At 35.1% G+C, this 24,351-nt stretch overlaps 2 protein-coding genes across 2 annotated transcripts in view; one reads left to right on the top strand and one right to left on the bottom strand.

Annotated features, from left to right (window-relative positions):
• Positions 1–11,111, bottom strand: part of LOC128983003 (host cell factor 1-like) — a 112,585-nt gene extending 101,474 nt beyond the window's left edge. Inside the window, exon 1 of the mRNA XM_054402121.1 lies at positions 11,021–11,111. Coding sequence (XP_054258096.1) covers positions 11,021–11,079 — 59 coding nt within the window. The 5' untranslated portion in view covers positions 11,080–11,111. The remainder of the gene's footprint in view (positions 1–11,020) is intronic.
• A 1,260-nt stretch (positions 11,112–12,371) lies between these two features.
• The window catches only part of LOC128983004 (uncharacterized), a 123,267-nt gene continuing 111,287 nt past the window's right edge, over positions 12,372–24,351 (top strand). The window contains exon 1 of the mRNA XM_054402122.1: positions 12,372–12,385. The gene's annotated coding sequence lies outside the window, so the exon portion shown is untranslated. The remainder of the gene's footprint in view (positions 12,386–24,351) is intronic.

The following is a 24,351-nucleotide window of genomic DNA, read 5'->3' as shown; positions in this document are numbered from 1 at the left end:
GGGTGTACCTTCCTTTTGAACATACTAAAAGTCCCCTAAAATTGAAGCTGTGCTACGGCCGCCATATTGGAAAATGGCGGCATTTTTCTGTATTTTTCACTTTAGTGACTTTATTATTAGAGATACATGAAAAAGCTAAATATACAAAATGTAGGTCATCCAAAAATACACATTTTTTGTATTTATCATCTTTCTCTAAACCAAACGGTTTTTGAGTTATTTGTTATTAAGTATATTTCGTTTTTTCTATTTATCAAAAATAGGTGAAACACGTGGAAATTACTTTCAAGGATTATGATAATTTATCCTATATAGTTAAATAGTGTGATACTATAAAATCTAAAAATTTAAGCTTATTTCATGAGTAAAACAACTCCGCCACAGCAAACCTGCAGACTCAGCAAATTTCCATTTGATTGGATGTTTTATTAGTTGTATTTAAATAATATTAGATTCAACAGGTACCTAGGTTTGCTGCTACGGGTAGGTTATTATAGTGTGTTTTTTAAAGTATAATATCAATAGCTTACAATAAAATAACTAATTTTCCAAGTTTGATCAAAATATATCTATAAACAAGCAAACTGCAACAGTTAACTAATTCATTAGAATAGCATGGGAGTTTTAAATTTACAATAAACAAATTTGAATATACAAATTTTGGTTGTGTTTACTAAAAAGATGGCGATTATTCGTCACGATTAGAATATTAACCAAATGGGGTTTCAAAAGGAGATGGAGCCTGTTATTTAAGTAATATTAATTCGTACCAAGCACCGAAAATATTGTATGCAGTAAGGTAATCTACCATATTTTGTAAAGTACGCAATAGTCATATTAATATTTTATCTTCATTTTTTACCCATTTAATAGTTAACATTTTAGTATTTTTATGGCACCACCACACTAACTAACTATACTTGACATCCCATTGTAAATTTGGAAGGGTGTTTTTCGTGTCTAGTTCATGTTGGTGACTAATTAAGTATGGTATAGTATAGTTAGTTTTATTTATCAAAAATCGGTGAAACCCATCGCAATCAACGGTTACTTTCAAGGTTTACGACAATTATTATTCATCCCCCTTAGTTGATATCAGAGTGATAGTGGTAGTGCCATCAAAATATTAAAATGTTAATTTATTAAATGGGTAAAAATGAGTATAAAATATTAATATGACTATTGCGTAGTTTACAAAATATGGTTGATTTCCTCACTGCATACAATATTTCCGATACTTGGTACGAGTTAATATTACAGTACTTAAATTACTTGCTTCATCTCCTTTTGAAAACCCCTTCGGTTAGTATTCGAATCGTGACAAATAATCGCCATATTTTCAGTAAACACAACCAAAATTTGTATATTTAAATTTGTAAATTGTAAATCTTAAGCTACCATGCTATTATTATGAATTGGTTAACTGTTGCAGTTTGTTTGTTTATAGATTTATTATGATCAAACTTGGAAAATTAATTATTTTATACTAAGTTATTGATATTTTACTAAAAAATAAACACACTATAATAACCTACCTGTAGCAGCAAACCTAGGTACCTGTTAAATCTAATTTTATTTAAATACAATTAATAAAACATCCAATCAAATGGAAATTTGCTGAGTCTGCAGGTTTGCTGTGGCAGAGTTGTTTTACTCATAAAATAAGCTTTAATTTTAAGATTTTATAGTATCACACTATTTAACTAAATGGGATCAATTATCATAATCCTTGAAAGTAACGGTCAATTTCCATGTGTTTCACCTATTTTTGATAAATAGAAAAAAACTAAATATACTTAATAACAAATAACTCAAAAACCAATGGGTTTAGAGAAAGATGGTAAATACAAAAAATGTGTATTTTTAGATGACCTACATTTTGTATATTAAGCTTTTTCCTGTATCTCTAATAATAAAGTCACTATAGCGAAAAATACAGAAATATGGCGCCATTTTCCAATATGGCGGCCGTAGCACAGCTTCAATTTTAGGGGACTTTTAGTATGTTCAAAAGGAAGGTACACCCAACATCTGTACCAAATTCCCCGGTTGTGCTATTTTTTTTTAGGTTTATGGAATTTTTCTCTTATTTTTACTGCACTATAATACAAAACAGGTTTAGTCCTTTAGCATCCACTACCGACAATGACGAAACTGACGAATCTCCTAACTCTTCTGATAAATCTCGCATTCCACCCATTTTTCTTCATGACTCGAACAATTATCAAGCTTTGATCGCAGATCTTGACAAAGTCTTAACGCAAAATTATTTTACCGTGAACAAAGGTAGTACCATCAAAATAAATGTGTCTTCATCCGATGACTTCCGTGCACTAACAGCACATTTTGACAATTTAAAAGTACAATATCACTCTTTTTGTTCTCCTGAAAACAAACGTCTCTCTGTCATAATGCGGAACGTCCCAATCTCCCTTTCTGACGAAGAAATTCACACAGAACTTAAACGAATGAATCTGCCAGTTCTTAAAGTTACTAGACTATACAACAAAAATAAATATCCAATACCTCTTTGTGCCATCGAGCTCGAGGACTCCGACTCTGGCAATGACATTTTTGGCCTTGAATTTATTTTCCATTCAAAAATTCAGATTGAACTAAAGCGAAAGTCTAAAGCCATCCCTCAGTGTATTCGCTGTCAACGCTATGGACATACTAAAAACTATTGCAAACTTGATCCCCGTTGTGTTAAATGTACAGGAAACCATTTATTTTCAGATTGTCCTAAAAAGAAAGAAGATCCAGTCCAGTGTGTTAACTGTAATGAGTCGCATACAGCTAATTATCGTGGTTGCCCTTACTACCTCAGCCTTAAGACACGAGCAATCAGAAAGAAATCAACCAACAACCAATCAAACGGAAGTCAGCCATAATCAAGTTCAATACAACTCAAGTAGTACTCATTTTCCTGCTTTGTCAACCAAAAACCGCATTCCTCCAGCAAGTTCTCAAAGCGAAAACTTTGCTACCCCACACAAAACTTATGCCAATGTTACAAACGGATCGAAACATAAACGCACTGAAACACAAACTCCCCATCCTGAACCTGAAAACTCAGAACACGACTCTCTTCACCCTATTTTAAAATCACTATTATCTCTAGTTAAACCTTACCTCCCTCAAATTAAATCGTTCATCTCTCAGTTAGTAACATCTATTTTCCAGAATGGATTATAATTTACACCCAGTGAATAACTTAAAAATACTTAATTGGAATGCGAATGGTTTAAAGGAAAAGCGTTCTTCATTTATTGTTTTTCTAGCTCAAAATAAAATTGACATTGCTTGTATCACAGAAACCCATCTGATATCAACGGAAAAATTTAAAATTCCAGGTTATCTCGTTTACAGATCAGACAGGGATGCGCCTAGAGCGTCTGGCGGAGTTGCCATTGCGGTTAAAAGAAACATTTCTCATCACTCATTGTATCTACCTCACATGAATAACCTAGAAATTACAGCCATAAAAATAAGAATAAACAACGATGATATTATTTTATATTCTGCTTATCATGCTCCACGGTACAAGTTTTCAAAAACGTACATTGAAAACCTCTTTCCAGATAATACTCCTACTATTTTACTAGGCGATCTAAACTGTAAGCATGAAGCTTGGGGATGCCTGAAGACAAATCCAAATGGAAGACTACTCTTAGCCGCTGCTACTGCCTACGGAGTATCAATTGTTGCCCCAAATGAGCCTACTCATTACTCATTTAACCACAATGTCAGGCCAGACATTTTAGACATTGGATTGTTTAGAAATATGCCTCACCCAACACACATGACACCACTAATTGACCTTGATTCCGATCATCTACCAGTCATTCTTTCATTTGACGAACCACCTGAAATAGAACTTCCAAACGAAAAACTTATTAAAGGAGTAATCGACTGGGAAAAGTTTAAAGAATGCTTTCATGAAAATTTTCTCCTTCCTCGCCAACTAAAAGATAAAACCCAAATAGATGAGGCTATCGATTTGTTTGTCACTTCCATTCGTCTCTCAGTAGAACAAGCAACGGTTCGTCAGTTTAAACCCAAAAAATCGTTTTCCTCGATTCCTCGATACATCCTGTCCCTTATTAATTTGAAGAATAGACATAGAAGATTATGGCAACGCTACAGAACTCCTTCTTTTCGCAGAAGATATAATCAGCTCATTAGACGAGTCAAATGGGAATTAGACCGATTCAGATACGAATCTTATAACAAATATGTATCAAATCTGTCCTCTGATGACAACAACTCCTTATGGCTCGCAACTAAACGAATATTGAAAGAACGCACCCCAATACCCAGTTTAATAAACAATGGTCAGGTATATGAAAGCAAAACGGACAAAGCTAATGTTTTAGCCGATTACTATCAGCGTTCATTTCGTCCGAATGATGAATTTCAAGACCCTGAATTTTCAGCTCATGTTGCCACAGTTAATTCCTGCCCACTTATCACGGTGGAACGGCCAATTAAATATACTTCTCCATCTGAAATCTCTAACTTCATCAAGTCGCTAAGAATCAAGAAAACTCCTGGACACGACGGAATACCTAACATTATTTTACATAATCTACCACGAAAAGGACTTGCTTTCCTTGCTTCTCTGTTCAATGCCTGTCTCACAAAATCATACTTCCCGCGAATGTGGAAACATTCTCTCATAATTGTCATCCACAAACCTGGAAAACCTGCATCACAAGTAAATAGTTATCGCCCGATTAGCCTCCTCCCCACATTGTCTAAATTGTTTGAAAAAATCATTAAGCAACGCCTAGACTCCTACGTAGATAGTGCTTCTCTAATACCTCCTCATCAGTTTGGTTTTCGCTCCCAACATTCCACGACACATCAACTTTTAAGAGTTTCCGAAGACATCATTAAAGGATTTGAAAGAAAATGTCATACTGCTGCAGTTTTTCTTGATGTAAGTCAGGCCTTTGACCGTGTTTGGCACGATGGTTTGTTGTATAAACTAAGAGAGTTCGGAGTCCCCTCCTACCTACAGAGAATTATTGAAAGCTTCCTTGAAGACAGAACGTTTTCAGTTAATATTGATGGCTCCCTATCAACTGCCAGACCAATTCAAGCCGGAGTCCCACAGGGAGCAATTCTTTCACCTCTATTGTACAACATTTACACCTCTGATTTGCCATTGTCAAACCATGTCCAAACAGCCGTGTTTGCTGATGACACCCTACTCTACTCTACACAGCATGACATCGAAGTTGTGGCCAATAACATTCAAATTTCCTTAAACGATTTGGTGGAATGGTTCACAAAATGGAGAATAGCCATAAATCCGATGAAAAGTGAAGCGAAGATTTTTACCCTCCGAAAACTTCTAGATCCTCCAAATTTAGAAATTCTAGGTGAACAGATTGCATGGAACCCTCCTGACCAAGCAATAAAATATTTAGGTGTATACTTCGACCGAAAGTTAAATTGGAAATTTCATATTAATAAAAAATTAAATTTGGCTTATGGCAGATTATCAAAATTGTTTCCTTTAATCAACAAAAAATCATGTATGTCTATGAAGAATGGAACCCTTTTATACAAAACACTTCTACGTCCACTATTGTTATACGCCTGCCCAGTATGGGGAACTGCTTCACAAAGCTCAATTCGCAAACTGCAAACATTTCAAAATAAAGTTTTAAGGATAATTCTAAAATGTCCCTGGTATTTTCGAACCCGTCAAATACATTTAGAACTGGGAATAAAACCTATAGAAGATTTTATCAAGAAAGTTACATCAAAATTTTTTACAAAACTTCCATTAACCAGCAGCATTGGATTTTATAACACAGGCCAACCTTCTGAAATCCAGAGACTCCGACTAAACCCCAGATTGCCTCAAGATGTTTTATTATAACCATTGTTTTGTTTTCATTGATTTGTGTTTCATTGGTGGACAGTGCCTTTTCAGTCCGACCCGCTAAAACAGTGACAATAAGTGCCTGAGGGGCTAAGCTGACCTCTATCTATGTTAATGTAATTAATAATGTTATTTTTGTCTTTCTTATATTATACCTAACCTGTATAGCAATGAAATGCTGATCGGTTAATAAAATCTTAAAAAAAAAAAAAAACGAAAGATTGGTTACTAGACTATGACAATTTGACTCCGCTTAAAAATTTACGGATATATATTTTAATTCATATTGTTTCGGTTTTCAATTCCATATGTTTTATTTTCAATATGTTAATAAAATTATGTTCCTAAATTTAAATTTAAATCAATAAAGTGCGAATTAATGAGCTGATGTCACCTGTCTGCCATGTTATCTTATGGGACGTCTGTCACTGAACAACACAACACCACTTGCAACGTTGCCAATTCTACCAGGCCGCGGCCTGTAGTTAAAGGCGGCCGTGGCAGAACCAAGCCTGCACTAGCGTGGGGTTCCAATTTATCGACATCCCAAAAGATCGACACTGAAATAGTCCCACTTTGTTGACAACTCAAAATGTCGACGGTGTTGGTAATACCGTACATAGCCAAACTGGTTCATGGGAAATTGTTATCTCTATCACTGTCGCTGTCCATAACTTATCGTTTGTAGGTTAAATTTAAATTAATTTAACTGTCATAACCTAACCAAACTATCCAAACTTGCTGATAATGAAAATATCAAATGAAGGTTTACTAATGACAAAATAGTTCGGTTCATAAAATAAAATTATAAATGTCTCAAAATCAATTATATATATTTTTTTTTAATTATAAAATTGAACTATCATAACCTTACCAAACGAACCAAATTTTGCTGATAATAAAAAAATCGAGTCAAAAAGTTATTTCCTCCGGTGGGTTTCGAACCGGCTACCTCCGAATTATCAGCCCGGTGCGATATCCACTACACCACCGAAACCTAATACTATGGTTGTTCAACGTATCGTTGCGGTAATGGTGTTCGCCCGAGCAGTGGTGGCTGGTGGTGGACGGTAGCGGTCTGTCGGCAAGGGTTTCTTTAATACGCATTATCATAGATAAAACATACTCCCTTAGTAGATTTCCCATCCTTATGGAACAGCTGAAGCCAATTTTATTGTTAGTTCTGTACGGTTTTCTGTAGAGGTCGTGTTTTGTTTACAATTTGTTTCCCGTTATTACAGCCATTTAAAACCTCGTTTAACCAAATAATACGGTCTAATCATAAACAATAACTTGTCCCTTAGTTATATAACCAAACAGTAAAGCACAAATCAAGAAATTAACCCTAAAATAATAGAAACAAAGTTTCGTCGACACTAGCGCCTTTGTGTCACGTACATGAACTAGACACGAAAAACGTGCTTCAAAATTTACAATGGGATGAGAAGTCTACTTGTGTTGGTTAGTCTATGGCATTATACAGTATTTGTTTTTTTACTTGTCTCCTAGCCTGTTTCTAGCTAACGAGACACGACCTTCTAGTCGAAGGGGGAGGTGCAGATGTCGCGCATGCGCACAAGCACTGCTATGCTGTCACTGTTATTTGCACAGTTTAGCAGTCCACTGGCACGGCACTGTGTGGTGACTAAAGCCGTGAAGCATAGGTCTCTTTCTAGGGCTAGGCTAGAATTGTATTGCTAACCATTTAGTGGTGGATTTTATTATTATTTTCGTTTATGCCTATATTACTATAGGATGTGTTGGTATACACTTTTACACCCTTTTTAGCTTAGTACACATATTTATTTTTAGTATCGATATTTTACTCCGATATTGCTACTATCAATATTTCACTCCAATATTTTTTTTAGTAGCCCATAAATTAGTATCTTAACTCAGATATTTATTTTTTACCATCATTTTATTCTTTTACTAAACCTCGATGTTTTTCTCCAATATCTATCGATATTTTGACTTTGATATTCTTTTGACATCGATGTTTAAAGGGCGATCGATACTAATATCGACGTTACTGATGTTTCGATGTCCCAACACTGTGCTAAGTCCTGGAAATACAAGTTAATCTAGGCTTAGGCTTAGAAGTACCGGTAGGCCTATAAGAGATACATCTACATATACCTTTTATTCGTCAGTTTGAAAAACAAACTCTTCAGCTTCAAGTGAGATGTTGATATTGTGAGTTTGTAGAATATGATTTCCAAGGTTTTTGTACCACCAGAGAAATTGTTGATTGCATTCTTTCTCGGGGCATAACAACTTGGACGAGGTAAGTCTTTTAGTACCACTGTGCACATTTCTTTGGTGTCTTTTTAGTGAATACGCCGAAGAAAATAGTTCATTACAGGTTTTACTTTCCATATTTAAAAATTAATCAAAGTTAACATAACTCATCCTTGGTCTAAGTTACTTAGACCTAAGTTAGTGCAAACTTTAACTCGAAGTTCGAGGTTGTGAAAGGAAACAAAACAAACAACCCAAAATATCTGTCAAACTGAGTGAGTATGCGTGGCAGTGGCAACTCCGTTAACGGTTACAACGTTACAAGGTGTAGTGACCGGGAACGGGAAGTAACGCAATAGGTTCTCAAAACTGCTACTGCTACTTTGAAAATAACAACAGTGACAGCTTTTGCGCATGCGCGACATCTGCACCTCCCCCTTCGACTAGAAGGTCGTAACGAGACCGTCCATGGGATGGAGGACCCAGACCCCCGCCACGACCTTCTCACAGCAGTATTTCCCCTTCCTTTTTTTTAACTTTTGGAACAGTTACACGGAACTGTTTGGAATAGATTTGTTAAAACCGTTTCATTACAAACAAAGAGTTCCATTCCATTCCCTTTTAGCGAATTTCCCTATAAAGAAGTAGCTATTACCGTAGGTGGCATAGTAAAACCTAGGCCCGGGACCAAATTACTTTTTCATTTTGATGTCCACAGAGGCCAAAAACACCAATCGTTCTAATTTATATATATATATCAGAATCAGAAATACCGTATTTATTTGTCATTGGACATTACAAAAATGCATTGACAATGACAATTGTCATGTGTATATAGCATGGCTACAGTCAGGCTAGACATTACAACTAACATGTCCAATATGTTAATTTTTTTGTGTCAGCTCTGTGGATTACCAACAGTATGGAATGTGATTTAACAATAAATACATTTTGTAAATAAATATGAAAATTTAACAAAGAATAAATTATATGAACCAACAACAAAATACAGATAAGATAAAAATTTATAAAAATTAACAATTGCAACAAATGTTGATGGACAGTTAAAATATAAACAACAGTAGACAAGGTCCTGCTAACAAGAGATAAAAACAGTATAACAAACGCTGATAGACAATTAAGTTAAAAGATTAACAACAATATAAACTAACCAAGATTGACAACAATATAAACTAACCAAGATTAACAACAATATAAACTAACCTAGGCACTGACAATGAGTCTAAAACTGAACTTCCTTTACGGCCATGAAGTCGTCAATAGAAAAAAAGGGTTTCTTAAGAGCCAGTCATAAAATTTACTTAAAAATAAAGAATGTCTACCTGGATAAAATTGAACAGTCTTACTCAATTTATTAAATACCTTATCGGACATAACAACATGACTTTTCAATGTTTTACTCAGCCTATTAAATGTTCTGTTTATCTGACAATTACTTCTTGTATTATATGTATGGACTTGATTGTTAAAAATTGAAGTTGGTAGATTCTTTAAAGCATAAGACATAAGATCAAAAATGTACAAATTAACAACAGTTTGAATTTTTAACTCGAGGAATAAAGGTTTACTATGAGCGTCTTGGGTGGAACTTGCAATTATTAGTCTAACCACCTTTTTTGTATGATTAAAATATCTGTAATTTTGCAGCTGTTTCCCCAGAAGATAAGACCATAACGGAAAATACTTTGGAAAAATGCAAAGTAGGCCATTTTTATGTATTCAAAGTCAACAAAATACTTAAGACGTCTAATGAGATATACCACTCTGGACAATCTTGCAGCTATATGATCGATGTTATTGTCCCACTGAAGGTTATTATCAAGATAAATGCCTAAAAACTTAACACAACTTACATTATTAGGCAGTTTAAGGTTAACAGGCCTGAGACTAAAAATAATATTCTGTGTTTTATCGTTATTTAATAGAAGCCCATTTTCTTGGAACCACACTGATGTCTTGTTTAAAGCCCCATCAGCTAAAGGTTTAAATTATCTAATGATTGCTAACTGATACAAAAGTAGTGTCATCAGCATACAGTATGGTTTTTGTTAAGCTAGGTATTTTTTGGCAGGTCATTTATGGCTACTGGGAATAACATTGGTCCCAGAACAGAGCCTTGTGGTACTCCATACTTGAGAGTAGCCTCGTCCGACCACAAGCCATTTAAAAGTACACGTTGCTTGCGATTTTCAAGGTATGATTTAAAAAAAGAGAGCAGACCCCTTAATGCCTAAATACTCTAATTTGCACAATAGATTATCATGGGCCACACAGTCAAAGGCCTTGCTCAGGTCACACAGTGTGGCCCAAGCAATGGCCTTCCTCTCAAAAGTATTTAATACTTCTTGTACTAAAGCATCGATGGCAAATGTGGTTGACATACCACTGCGGAAACCATATTGAGACATATAAATAAGATTGTTATTTTCTAAAAAATTGCTGACTTGATCAAACCCAAGTATCTCAATAACTTTGATAGAGTTGGCATGATTGATATGGGCCTATAACTTTCAGGCCTATTCCTAGCACCTTTCTTAAAGATTGGACAAACACGTGAAATCTTCAGTTGACCATTAAGCAGACACAAGTTGATACATCAAGTGAATGGGTGTAATATACCAGATATAATGTGTTTTAATGAGTTGTTTAATATATTTTAGAAATCATTACTGTTTTTTGGACAACTACTGAACAATATAGTGAAACAGTTAGATCTCAGCATCGAATATGTGGTCCACAACGAGTTGGGTGAAAAAGTGGTTAAGAGGGTTTCAAAATAAACCAGAAGCACATTTATCATTTACCAATTTAACCTTATTTTGTTTCGTCCATTTAATGAATTGCTAGTATGTAATTTCATACCTTTGTTTCGATTTCGGTGGCAAAAGGTTCGCACAAACGGTTTGTGCTCTCATTTCCATCTCGTCAACTTCACTTTCACTAGTGACATTTTTAAATCAGTTTAATCTACCTTCCTTTAACTTCCACCAACTTAGGTTAAGAATACGCGAGTATCAACAGGAACAAGTCGGATCAACAATTAAAATTGTCAACTGATCAGCTGATCAGCTGTTTAGTTGACATTCGAAGCTTTACAATTTTACTTCTTATCTCTCAATCCTTGAACCTCATTGGTCCGTTACCCGTGTTGTTATGAGAAAAACTATGCTGTTATGAAATGAAACTATGCTGTTATGAAAGTAAACAGCTGTTAAGTGAAACTTTTCAATTCTAAAAACTGAACTGAAATGGCTACTTTAAAAAAAGGTCGTAGGTAAAAGGTATATCATAATAATTCAATTTTTATGCAGGAAAAATAATCAAGTTGAGAAGGAACGGAGCTACTTGTAATATAACGGTTTCGCCAAACCTATTCTATACTTTTTGTCACAGTTGCATTGAACATTATCCCAAACAGTTCCGTGTAACTGTTCCAAAGGTTCTAAAAACAGGGAGGTGAAATACTGCGGCGAGAAGGTCGTCCCCCCGCCACCGCGCCATGGAACAGCGGAATTGCTCTCGGTGGGTGAGCAACTTTTGGGATACCTCGGAATGTGATAGTGACGTCATAGAATAGTTCAAGTATCGACCAACAACCAGATGGGCGGTTTTAATTCGTAATCGTGTCGTAGTCGTAAGTTTTTTTTTGTAAAATTTTATTTAATTTACAATCTGTTCAACAAAAAATAGAACAATAAGCAAATTTGATAAAATTTAAACACAGTAGTTAGTCTTTATCCAACAATAGAGCTAACACACAAACTTTGCATATTTGGTACAAAGTTTAAAGTCTAAAAACGACTACTTAAGTCCAAAACATGGCATCTTTTCAATCTGTATGCATAGTTGCTGTTGTCCGATAAATTTTAAAGCAAGGTAGTTAGGATGGTACTCTAATTTCTTTTAGTATTTGGCACTTAATTTTGAAATTTTTTCTTTGACTGTTGGGGTTCGACTGTCCCTGTGAATCACTTCGTTATTGACAAACCATGGTGCCTGGAGAATGTGTCTTAGAACTTTAGATTGGAATCTTTGGATGATGTTCAGATTGGATTCACTGGGTGTCCCCCACAGTTGGATACCGTACGTCCACACTGGTTTTAGAATGGTTTTATATAACAGAAATTTATTTTCTGTTGTTAATTGAGAATTTTGATTTATACCCAAGAAAGATTTTTAAATTTTAAATTTAACGAAATTCTCTTGTTCCAGATGTGGCTTTTCCAAGTGAGTCTTCTATCAAGGGTCAAGCCCAAGTATTTAACCTCATTGCACTGTGGGATTTGAACGTTGTTTAGGGTAAATCTATATTACTCATTCGGTTGTTTGTGCCAACAGATATGGAAGTGTACCCATTGCCTCTGGTATACAGAGAACAGTGACAAAAAAGAAGATAAAAATTTAGAAATTCATTCTAACTGCAATTTTTTTGTATGGCGGCCACGGCCACTTTTATAGTGATTAGATTTGGTCATAACAAACAGTTTACAAGTACATTCTTCATTACATTTAAATCCAAGGATACAGGAAGAACTTTTCCAAAGACAAATTTCCTTCCACCAAATACTGCTCTAACTTGGCAAAGGTCAGATTTTTAACAGGAGTGGGCAGATTATAACACTGGGTTTTCAATGTTTTCATCAGACCACAAAGTTTATTTGGGTACTTTCCTGTTAAAGGGAACATTAATTATTATCGATGATTTCTTTTCGATTTATCGATATTTTTGTTTTACTTCACGATCCGTATTCCTTCTGTTTTAATATCTTCAAACGCAAAAATTACAGATTAAGAACTAACCTTGTTTAGGCAAAAATAATAGCCCATAGGCCTATATTGGAGTAGGAAATGAAACTATTCTAAACTAACCTAACATAACTAACCAAACTTGCTGTAGGCTAAGTTACCATTTCAAAATTCCGTTTTATAACAGAAAATGCATATGGGGAATAGGCTATCAAACGGGGCTAACGGAAAGTTGAAATGTTACAGCAAGTTTGTGTTTGGTTATTTAGGTTAGTTTAAAAGAGTTTTATTTCATTACAATATTTTTTATAATCAATATCGGATAGAAAATCGCGTATCTGTTGGCACAAACAACCGAATGAAAATATCGGGCGATACCCTATATCCATTATTCGATATACTTATCGTGTGGTTAGTTAGGTAAGGTTAACCATAGATAAATCATACTCCCTTGGGTTAACCTAAACTAACTAAGTTAACCAAAACAATATATCGAATGAAACAATCGAATAATCGATATTTTCATTCGGGGGTACACTTCCATATCTGTTGGCACAAACAACCGAATGAAGATATCAATCGATAGGCTATATCGATTATTCGATATATCGTTTTTTTAGTTATGTAAGGTTAACCTAACCTAACCAACCAAACGATATATCGAATTAAACAATCAAATAATCAAAATTACTCATTCGGTTGTTTGTGCCAACAGATATGGAAGTGTACCCTCATTCGATTGTTTGTGCCAACAGATACGGAAGTCTGGGTGAGGTTCATAATGTCCAAATTTCACAAACTCCAACATCTAAAATATTAAATAAACAGTGCGTTTCATAACCTCCAAATTTCATAAACTCCAAAACTATAACTTTCAAATAAGCACCGTTTCACAATGTCCAAATTTCACAAACTCCAACGTTAATATATTAAATAAACAGCGTTTCATAACCTCCAAATTTCATAAACTCCAAAACTATAACTTTCAAATAATCATCGATTCACAATGTCCAAATTTCACAAACTCCAACGTTTAAATAACAAATAAACACAGCGGTTCATAACCTCCAAGGTTCATAAGCTCCAACGGTACAGTCTCTGTCAGAAGTCCTGCAGAGGTTGCCGTGGTTCGGTATGTAGGTGCTACACGTTCTACTGTTGTAGCGGCGCAACACGAAGCATCATTGTTGCTCCGTAATTGCTTTATAAGTATACAGGGTGATTGATATAAGTGTGCCAGCCGTTTTATTCGAAAACCGATCCGTTTTTATTCGAGATATCAAATAAAGTTAAACGGTAAGTGCCTTGGATTTTTTATTTAAAAAATTGTAGTCAAGTAAAAAAAAATATATTTTAGCCGCCATTTTTCCAATATGGCCGCCAACTTTGATTTTTCTTATGGAACACCCTGTATTTTATGATGTATTCTGGTAGGAAATGTAATTTTAAGACGATTTTATTCTTGTGGTTTTTTTTCATAAACCTAACTAGAGAGACTTCTGGCCCAGACTGTACCGTTGGAGGTAATGAAATTTGGACATTATGAACCGCTCTGCTTATTTGGTATCTAAACGTTGGAGTTTGTGAAACTTGGACATTGTTAAACAGTGATTATTTGAATGTTATAGATTTGGAGCTTATGAAATTTGGAGGTTATGAACCACTCTGTTTATTTAATATTTAAACGTTGGAGTTTGTGAAACTTGGACATTGTGAAACGGTGATTATTTGAATGTTATAGTTTTGGAGCTTATGAAATTTGGACATTATGAAACGCGCTGTTCATTTAATATTTTAAGCGTTGGAGTTTGTGAAATTTGGAGTTTATGAAACGCTCCCGGAAGGCTACCCAAAAATCGTATTACAATCTCTCAACAGTTTCATCCATTGCACTTTCATTGTAACTTATGTAGCCTGCATTCATGTAAGTTAAATAGCATTGCCTATGGTGAAAGACTCAACGGCCATTTTAAATGTTTAGATCTTTGCTATGGAGTGTAAAAGAATGCTAAGAAGCAAGAATTCATAGGCTTAGCCGGGAGGTTAACCATGATAGACATAGGACTAATGTCTTATTTTAAATTATCATCTTCTATATATATAAAAGGCAGAGCCCTCACTGACTGACTGACTGACTCACTCACTCATCACTAATTCTCCCACTTCCCATTTAGCTAGAAGGCTGAAATTCGGCACACTGATTCTTTAGGCATTAAATAGGAAAAATAAGTTGTTTTTATTCAGGTCGGACCCTCGGGCTCCACCCCAGTGGCTCAGGAGTTTCCTATGTTAACGTTAACCTTATGAGTACTCAACCATATTTAAATTGAATTAATGAATCTTAACAGCTGTTTCAATTAAACATGTTGGTACTGTTCTGATGTTTTGTTCAATAGCATTAAAGTTAAAAGGATTACCAACAGGGTGCAGCACTATTTTTTTTTTAATTCATGACAACAGCTAATATGCAACCAAAATGTGAGTGAGCGTAGCGAAGGAGCTTCAACCAGAACGTGATTGAGCGAACAAGCTCACTTAACTTATGAAGTTAAACGAGGCGAAGCCCGCGGGTACAGCTAGTTAAGAATAAATTTAAAAATTGAGTAGGCATAGGCATACACTAAAATAGTAGTTTACGCAACGATTGCGTTAAGTGAGTCTTTACGACACGAGTAGAAAATTTAAGGCACGAGCCTTGGCGAGTGCCTTAAAAACTTCTACGAGTGTCGTAAAGACTATTAACGCGAGTTGCGTACACTACTTTACCTACGACCGTTTTTTAATTACTATCAATCTGGATTTAATTACTAACAATAACTACTGAACTGATAACTTTTTAGAGAGGTTATGTTTTCGTGTATTGTCATTGCCACTGAAAGTGATGCAACGACTTGTTGTATAATCAGCTGATTTCCTGTAATTACGTGTTTGTTAAACTTCGTTAAATATTACATTGCTAGCAGCATTCTTACCATAAATAATATTGTATCAGGTACAATTCGGCAAATATTTAATTTATTTTTGGACTTCTACCAACTTAATTAAGAATACGCGAGTATCAACATGAACAAGTCGGATCAACAATTAAATTGGTCAACTGATCAGCTGATTAGTTGACGTTCGAAGCATTACAATTTTAATTCTTTTCTCTCAATACTTGAACCTCATTGGTCCGTTACCTGTGTGGATATGAGAAAACTATGCGGATATGAAATGAAACTATGAGGATATGAAAGTAAACAGCTGTAAAGTGAAACTTTTCAATTCTAAGAACTGGACTGAAATGGCTACTTAAAAAAAACGGGCGTAGGTAAAAACATTAAAGGGGCAAAATTACAAAAGGATAATAGTACATTTTTATAAAGTTTAGTAAACATGCTATTTATTCACAGAAATGGATTTTAATCTATGCAGTAAAAATGTATTACCTAACCCGCCATGTTAAACTTCCCTATCCCAAGCGTGATGTATACGACTTCCTTACTTCTCGAGTGATGTAAAGTATCAAAAACTCACTCGGTGATGTAATGAAACCCATTTAAATAGCATTGAGTGAATAACTTAAAAATATACCTCTATGGAGCAAACGACGTTCAACGCTAGAAATCAGCTGTGTGCTTGAATTTTATTGTTATGCTTTGAAGAATTTTCCTAACCTAGCTTTTGTTTGTAAATGAACGTTACTGTTAGAAGATGAGTGAAATGGATAATGAAGCATAGGCCTATTGCTCGTAACCTCATGTATATTGTCGGGTCCGGGTCAGGTAAAATTTTGTACGTTACACGTTACGCAAGAGAAACTTGGACATTGTGAAACGGTGATTATTTGAATGTTATAGTTTTGGAGCTTATGAAATTTGGACATTATGAAACGCGCTGTTCATTTAATATTTTAAGCGTTGGAGTTTGTGAAATTTGGAGTTTATGAAACGCTCCCGGAAGTCTACCCAAAAATCGTATTACAATCTCTCAACAGTTTCATCCATTGCACTTTCATTGTAACTTATGTAGCCTGCATTCATGTAAGTTAAATAGCATTGCCTATGGTGAAAGACTCAACGGCCATTTTAAATGTTTAGATCTTTGCTATGGAGTGTAAAAGAATGCTAAGGAGCAAGAATTCATAGGCTTGGCCGGGAGGTTAACCATGATAGACATAGGACTAATGTCTTATTTTAAATTATCATCTTCTATATATATAAAAGGCAAAGCCCTCACTGACTGACTGACTGACTCACTCACTCATCACTAATTCTACCACTTCCCATTTAGCTAGAAGGCTGAAATTCGGTACACTGATTCTTTAGGCATTAAATAGGAAAAATAAGTTGTTTTTATTCAGGTCGGACCCTCGGGCTCCGCCCCAGTGGCTCTGGAGTTTCCCATGTTAACGTTAACCTTATGAGTACTCAACCATATTTAAATTGAATTAATGAATCTTAACAGCTGTTTCAATTAAACATGTTGGTACTGTTCTGATGTTTTGTTCAATAGCATTAAAGTTAAAAGGATTACCAACAGGGTGCAGCACTATTTTTTTTTAATTCATGACAACAGCTAATATGCAACCAAAATGTGAGTGAGCGTAGCGAAGGAGCTTCAACCAGAACGTGATTGAGCGAACAAGCTCACTTAACTTATGAAGTTAAACGGGGCGAAGCCCGCGGGTACAGCTAGTTAAGAATAAATGTAAAAATTGAGTAGGCATAGGCATACACTAAAATAGTAGTTTACGCAACGATTGCGTTAAGTGAGTCTTTACGACACGAGTAGAAAATTTAAGGCACGAGCCTTGGCGAGTGCCTTAAAAACTTCTACGAGTGTCGTAAAGACTATTAACGCGAGTTGCGTACACTACTTTACCTACGACCGTTTTTTAATTACTATCAATCTGGATTTAATTACTAACAATAACTACTGAACTGATAACTTTTTAGAGAGGTTATGTTTTCGTGTATTGTCATTGCCACTGAAAGTGATGCAACGACTTGTTGTATAATCAGCTGATTTCCTGTAATTACGTGTTTGTTAAACTTCGTTAAATATTACATTGCTAGCAGCATTCTTACCATAAATAATATTGTATCAGGTACAATTCGGCAAATATTTAATTTATTTTTGGACTTCTACCAACTTAATTAAGAATACGCGAGTATCAACATGAACAAGTCGGATCAACAATTAAATTGGTCAACTGATCAGCTGATTAGTTGACGTTCGAAGCATTACAATTTTAATTCTTTTCTCTCAATACTTGAACCTCATTGGTCCGTTACCTGTGTGGATATGAGAAAACTATGCGGATATGAAATGAAACTATGAGGATATGAAAGTAAACAGCTGTAAAGTGAAACTTTTCAATTCTAAGAACTGGACTGAAATGGCTACTTAAAAAAAAACGGTCGTAGGTAAAAACATTAAAGGGGCAAAATTACAAAAGGATAATAGTACATTTTTATAAAGTTTAGTAAACATGCTATTTATTCACAGAAATGGATTTTAATCTATGCAGTAAAAATGTATTACCTAACCCGCCATGTTAAACTTCCCTATCCCAAGCGTGATGTATACAACTTCCTTACTTCTCGAGTGATGTAAAGTATCAAAAACTCACTCGGTGATGTAATGAAACCCATTTAAATAGCATTGAGTGAATAACTTAAAAAATATACCTCTATGGAGCAAACGACGTTCAACGCTAGAAATCAGCTGTGTGCTTTAATTTTATTGTTATGCTTTAAAGAATTTTCCTAACCTAGCTTTTGTTTGTAAATGAACGTTACTGTTAGAAGATGAGTGAAATGGATAATGAAGCATATTGCTCGTAACCTCATGTATATTGTCGGGTCCGGGTCAGGTAAAATTTTGTACGTTACACGTTACGCAAGAGAAACTTGGACATTGTGAAACGGTGATTATTTGAATGTTATAGTTTTGGAGCTTATGAAATTTGGACATTATGAAACGCGCTGTTCATTTAATATTTTAAGCGTTGGAGTTTGTGAAATTTGGAGTTTATGAAACGCTCCCGGAAGTCTACCCAAAAATCGTATTACAATCTCTCAACAGTTTCATCCATTGCACTTTCATTGTAACTTATGTAGCCTGCATTCATGTAAGTTAAATAGCATTGCCTATGGTGAAAGACTCAACGGCCATTTTAAATGTTTAGATCTTTGCTATGGAGTGTAAAAGAACGCTAAGGAGCAAGAATTCATAGGCTTGGCCGGGAGGTTAACCATGATAGACATAGGACTAATGTCTTATTTTAAATTATCATCTTCTATATATATAAAAGGCAAAGCCCTCACTGACTGACTGACTGACTCACTCACTCATCACTAATTCTACCACTTCCCATTTAGCTAGAAGGCTGAAATTCGGTACACTGATTCTTTAGGCATTAAATAGGAAAAATAAGTTGTTTTTATTCAGGTCGGACCCTCGGGCTCCGCCCCAGTGGCTCTGGAGTTTCCCATGTTAACGTTAACCTTATGAGTACTCAACCATATTTAAATTGAATTAATGAATCTTAACAGCTGTTTCAATTAAACATGTTGGTACTGTTCTGATGTTTTGTTCAATAGCATTAAAGTTAAAAGGATTACCAACAGGGTGCAGCACTATTTTTTTTTTAATTCATTACAACAGCTAATATGCAACCAAAATGTGAGTGAGCGTAGCGAAGGAGCTTCAACCAGAACGTGATTGAGCGAACAAGCTCACTTAACTTATGAAGTTAAACGGGGCGAAGCCCGCGGGTACAGCTAGTTAAGAATAAATTTAAAAATTGAGTAGGCATAGGCATACACTAAAATAGTAGTTTACGCAACGATTGCGTTAAGTGAGTCTTTACGACACGAGTAGAAAATTTAAGGCACGAGCCTTGGCGAGTGCCTTAAAAACTTCTACGAGTGTCGTAAAGACTATTAACGCGAGTTGCGTACAATACTTTACCTACGACCGTTTTTTAATTACTATCAATCTGGATTTAATTACTAACAATAACTACTGAACTGATAACTTTTTAGAGAGGTTATGTTTTCGTGTATTGTCATTGCCACTGAAAGTGATGCAACGACTTGTTGTATAATCAGCTGATTTCCTGTAATTACGTGTTTAATAAACTTCGTTAAATATTACATTGCTAGCAGCATTCTTACCATAAATAATATTGTATCAGGTACAATTCGGCAAATATTTAATTTATTTTTGGACTTCTACCAACTTAATTAAGAATACGCGAGTATCAACATGAACAAGTCGGATCAACAATTAAATTGGTCAACTGATCAGCTGATTAGTTGACGTTCGAAGCATTACAATTTTAATTCTTTTCTCTCAATACTTGAACCTCATTGGTCCGTTACCTGTGTGGATATGAGAAAACTATGCGGATATGAAATGAAACTATGAGGATATGAAAGTAAACAGCTGTAAAGTGAAACTTTTCAATTCTAAGAACTGGACTGAAATGGCTACTTAAAAAAAACGGGCGTAGGTAAAAACATTAAAGGGGCAAAATTACAAAAGGATAATAGTACATTTTTATAAAGTTTAGTAAACATGCTATTTATTCACAGAAATGGATTTTAATCTATGCAGTAAAAATGTATTACCTAACCCGCCATGTTAAACTTCCCTATCCCAAGCGTGATGTATACAACTTCCTTACTTCTCGAGTGATGTAAAGTATCAAAAACTCACTCGGTGATGTAATGAAACCCATTTAAATAGCATTGAGTGAATAACTTAAAAAATATACCTCTATGGAGCAAACGACGTTCAACGCTAGAAATCAGCTGTGTGCTTGAATTTTATTGTTATGCTTTGAAGAATTTTCCTAACCTAGCTTTTGTTTGTAAATGAACGTTACTGTTAGAAGATGAGTGAAATGGATGATGAAGCATATTGCTCGTAACCTCATGTATATTGTCGGGTCCGGGTCAGGTAAAATTTTGTACGTTACACGTTACGCAAGAGAAACTTGGACATTGTGAAACGGTGATTATTTGAATGTTATAGTTTTGGAGCTTATGAAATTTGGACATTATGAAACGCGCTGTTCATTTAATATTTTAAGCGTTGGAGTTTGTGAAATTTGGAGTTTATGAAACGCTCCCGGAAGTCTACCCAAAAATCGTATTACAATCTCTCAACAGTTTCATCCATTGCACTTTCATTGTAACTTATGTAGCCTGCATTCATGTAAGTTAAATAGCATTGCCTATGGTGAAAGACTCAACGGCCATTTTAAATGTTTAGATCTTTGCTATGGAGTGTAAAAGAATGCTAAGGAGCAAGAATTCATAGGCTTGGCCGGGAGGTTAACCATGATAGACATAGGACTAATGTCTTATTTTAAATTATCATCTTCTATATATATATAAGGCAAAGCCCTCACTGACTGACTGACTGACTCACTCACTCATCACTAATTCTACCACTTCCCATTTAGCTAGAAGGCTGAAATTCGGTACACTGATTCTTTAGGCATTAAATAGGAAAAAAAAGTTGTTTTTATTCAGGTCGGACCCTCGGGCTCCGCCCCAGTGGCTCTGGAGTTTTCCATGTTAACGTTAACCTGATGAGTACTCAACCATATTTAAATTGAATTAATGAATCTTAACAGCTGTTTCAATTAAACATGTTGGTACTGTTCTGATGTTTTGTTCAATAGCATTAAAGTTAAAAGGATTACCAACAGGGTGCAGCACTATTTTTTTTTTAATTCATGACAACAGCTAATATGCAACCAAAATGTGAGTGAGCGTAGCGAAGGAGCTTCAACCAGAACGTGATTGAGCGAACAAGCTCACTTAACTTATGAAGTTAAACGGGGCGAAGCCCGCGGGTACAGCTAGTTAAGAATAAATGCAAAAATTGAGTAGGCATAGGCATACACTAAAATAGTAGTTTACGCAACGATTGCGTTAAGTGAGTCTTTACGACACGAGTAGAAAATTTAAGGCACGAGCCTTGGCGAGTGCCTTAAAAACTTCTACGAGTGTCGTAAAGACTATTAACGCGAGTTGCGTACACTACTTTACCTACGACCGTTTTTTAATTACTATCAATCTGGATTTAATTACTAACAATAACTACTGAACTGATAACTTTTTAGAGAGGTTATGTTTTCGTGTATTGTCATTGCCACTGAAAGTGATGCAACGACTTGTCGTATAATCAGCTGATTTCCTGTAATTACGTGTTTGTTAAACTTCGTTAAATATTACATTGCTAGCAGCATTCTTACCATAAATAATATTGTATCAGGTACAATTCGGCAAATATTTAATTTATTTTTGGACTTCTACCAACTTAATTAAGAATACGCGAGTATCAACATGAACAAGTCGGATCAACAATTAAATTGGTCAACTGATCAGCTGATTAGTTGACGTTCGAAGCATTACAATTTTAATTCTTTTCTCTCAATACTTGAACCTCATTGGTCCGTTACCTGTGTGGATATGAGAAAACTATGCGGATATGAAATGAAACTATGAGGATATGAAAGTAAACAGCTGTAAAGTGAAACTTTTCAATTCTAAGAACTGGACTGAAATGGCTACTTAAAAAAAAACGGTCGTAGGTAAAAACATTAAAGGGGCAAAATTACAAAAGGATAATAGTACATTTTTATAAAGTTTAGTAAACATGCTATTTATTCACAGAAATGGATTTTAATCTATGCAGTAAAAATGTATTACCTAACCCGCCATGTTAAACTTCCCTATCCCAAGCGTGATGTATACAACTTCCTTACTTCTCGAGTGATGTAAAGTATCAAAAACTCACTCGGTGATGTAATGAAACCCATTTAAATAGCATTGAGTGAATAACTTAAAAAATATACCTCTATGGAGCAAACGACGTTCAACGCTAGAAATCAGCTGTGTGCTTTAATTTTATTGTTATGCTTTGAAGAATTTTCCTAACCTAGCTTTTGTTTGTAAATGAACGTTACTGTTAGAAGATGAGTGAAATGGATAATGAAGCATATTGCTCGTAACCTCATGTATATTGTCGGGTCCGGGTCAGGTAAAGTTTTGTACGATACACGTTACGCAAGAGAAACTTGGACATTGTGAAACGGTGATTATTTGAATGTTATAGTTTTGGAGCTTATGAAATTTGGACATTATGAAACGCGCTGTTCATTTAATATTTTAAGCGTTGGAGTTTGTGAAATTTGGAGTTTATGAAACGCTCCCGGAAGTCTACCCAAAAATCGTATTACAATCTCTCAACAGTTTCATCCATTGCACTTTCATTGTAACTTATGTAGCCTGCATTCATGTAAGTTAAATAGCATTGCCTATGGTGAAAGACTCAACGGCCATTTTAAATGTTTAGATCTTTGCTATGGAGTGTAAAAGAAAGCTAAGGAGCAAGAATTCATAGGCTTGGCCGGGAGGTTAACCATGATAGACATAGGACTAATGTCTTATTTTAAATTATCATCTTCTATATATATAAAAGGCAAAGCCCTCACTGTCTGACTGACTGACTCACTCACTCATCACTAATTCTACCACTTCCCATTTAGCTAGAAGGCTGAAATTCGGTACACTGATTCTTTAGGCATTAAATAGGAAAAATAAGTTGTTTTTATTCAGGTCGGACCCTCGGGCTCCGCCCCAGTGGCTCTGGAGTTTCCCATGTTAACGTTAACCTTATGAGTACTCAACCATATTTAAATTGAATTAATGAATCTTAACAGCTGTTTCAATTAAACATGTTGGTACTGTTCTGATGTTTTGTTCAATAGCATTAAAGTTAAAAGGATTACCAACAGGGTGCAGCACTATTTTTTTTTTTAATTCATGACAACAGCTAATATGCAACCAAAATGTGAGTGAGCGTAGCGAAGGAGCTTCAACCAGAACGTGATTGAGCGAACAAGCTCACTTAACTTATGAAGTTAAACGGGGCGAAGCCCGCGGGTACAGCTAGTTAAGAATAAATTTAAAAATTGAGTAGGCATAGGCATACACTAAAATAGTAGTTTACGCAACGATTGCGTTAAGTGAGTCTTTACGACACGAGTAGAAAATTTAAGGCACGAGCCTTGGCGAGTGCCTTAAAAACTTCTACGAGTGTCGTAAAGACTATTAACGCGAGTTGCGTACACTACTTTACCTACGACCGTTTTTTAATTACTATCAATCTGGATTTAATTACTAACAATAACTACTGAACTGATAACTTTTTAGAGAGGTTATGTTTTCGTGTATTGTCATTGCCACTGAAAGTGATGCAACGACTTGTTGTATAATCAGCTGATTTCCTGTAATTACGTGTTTGTTAAATTTCGTTAAATATTACATTGCTAGCAGCATTCTTACCATAAATAATATTGTATCAGGTACAATTCGGCAAATATTTAATTTATTTTTGGACTTCTACCAACTTAATTAAGAATACGCGAGTATCAACATGAA

The sequence above is a fragment of the Macrosteles quadrilineatus genome, unplaced genomic scaffold, assembly GCF_028750875.1.
Source record: "Macrosteles quadrilineatus isolate MER2022 unplaced genomic scaffold, UCM_ALF_1.0 Scaffold_1__1_contigs__length_201487025, whole genome shotgun sequence".
Classification (NCBI taxonomy): Eukaryota; Metazoa; Arthropoda; class Insecta; order Hemiptera; family Cicadellidae; genus Macrosteles; species Macrosteles quadrilineatus.
Note: the sequence above shows the minus strand (reverse complement) of the source record. Positions and strands in the feature narration are given on the sequence as shown.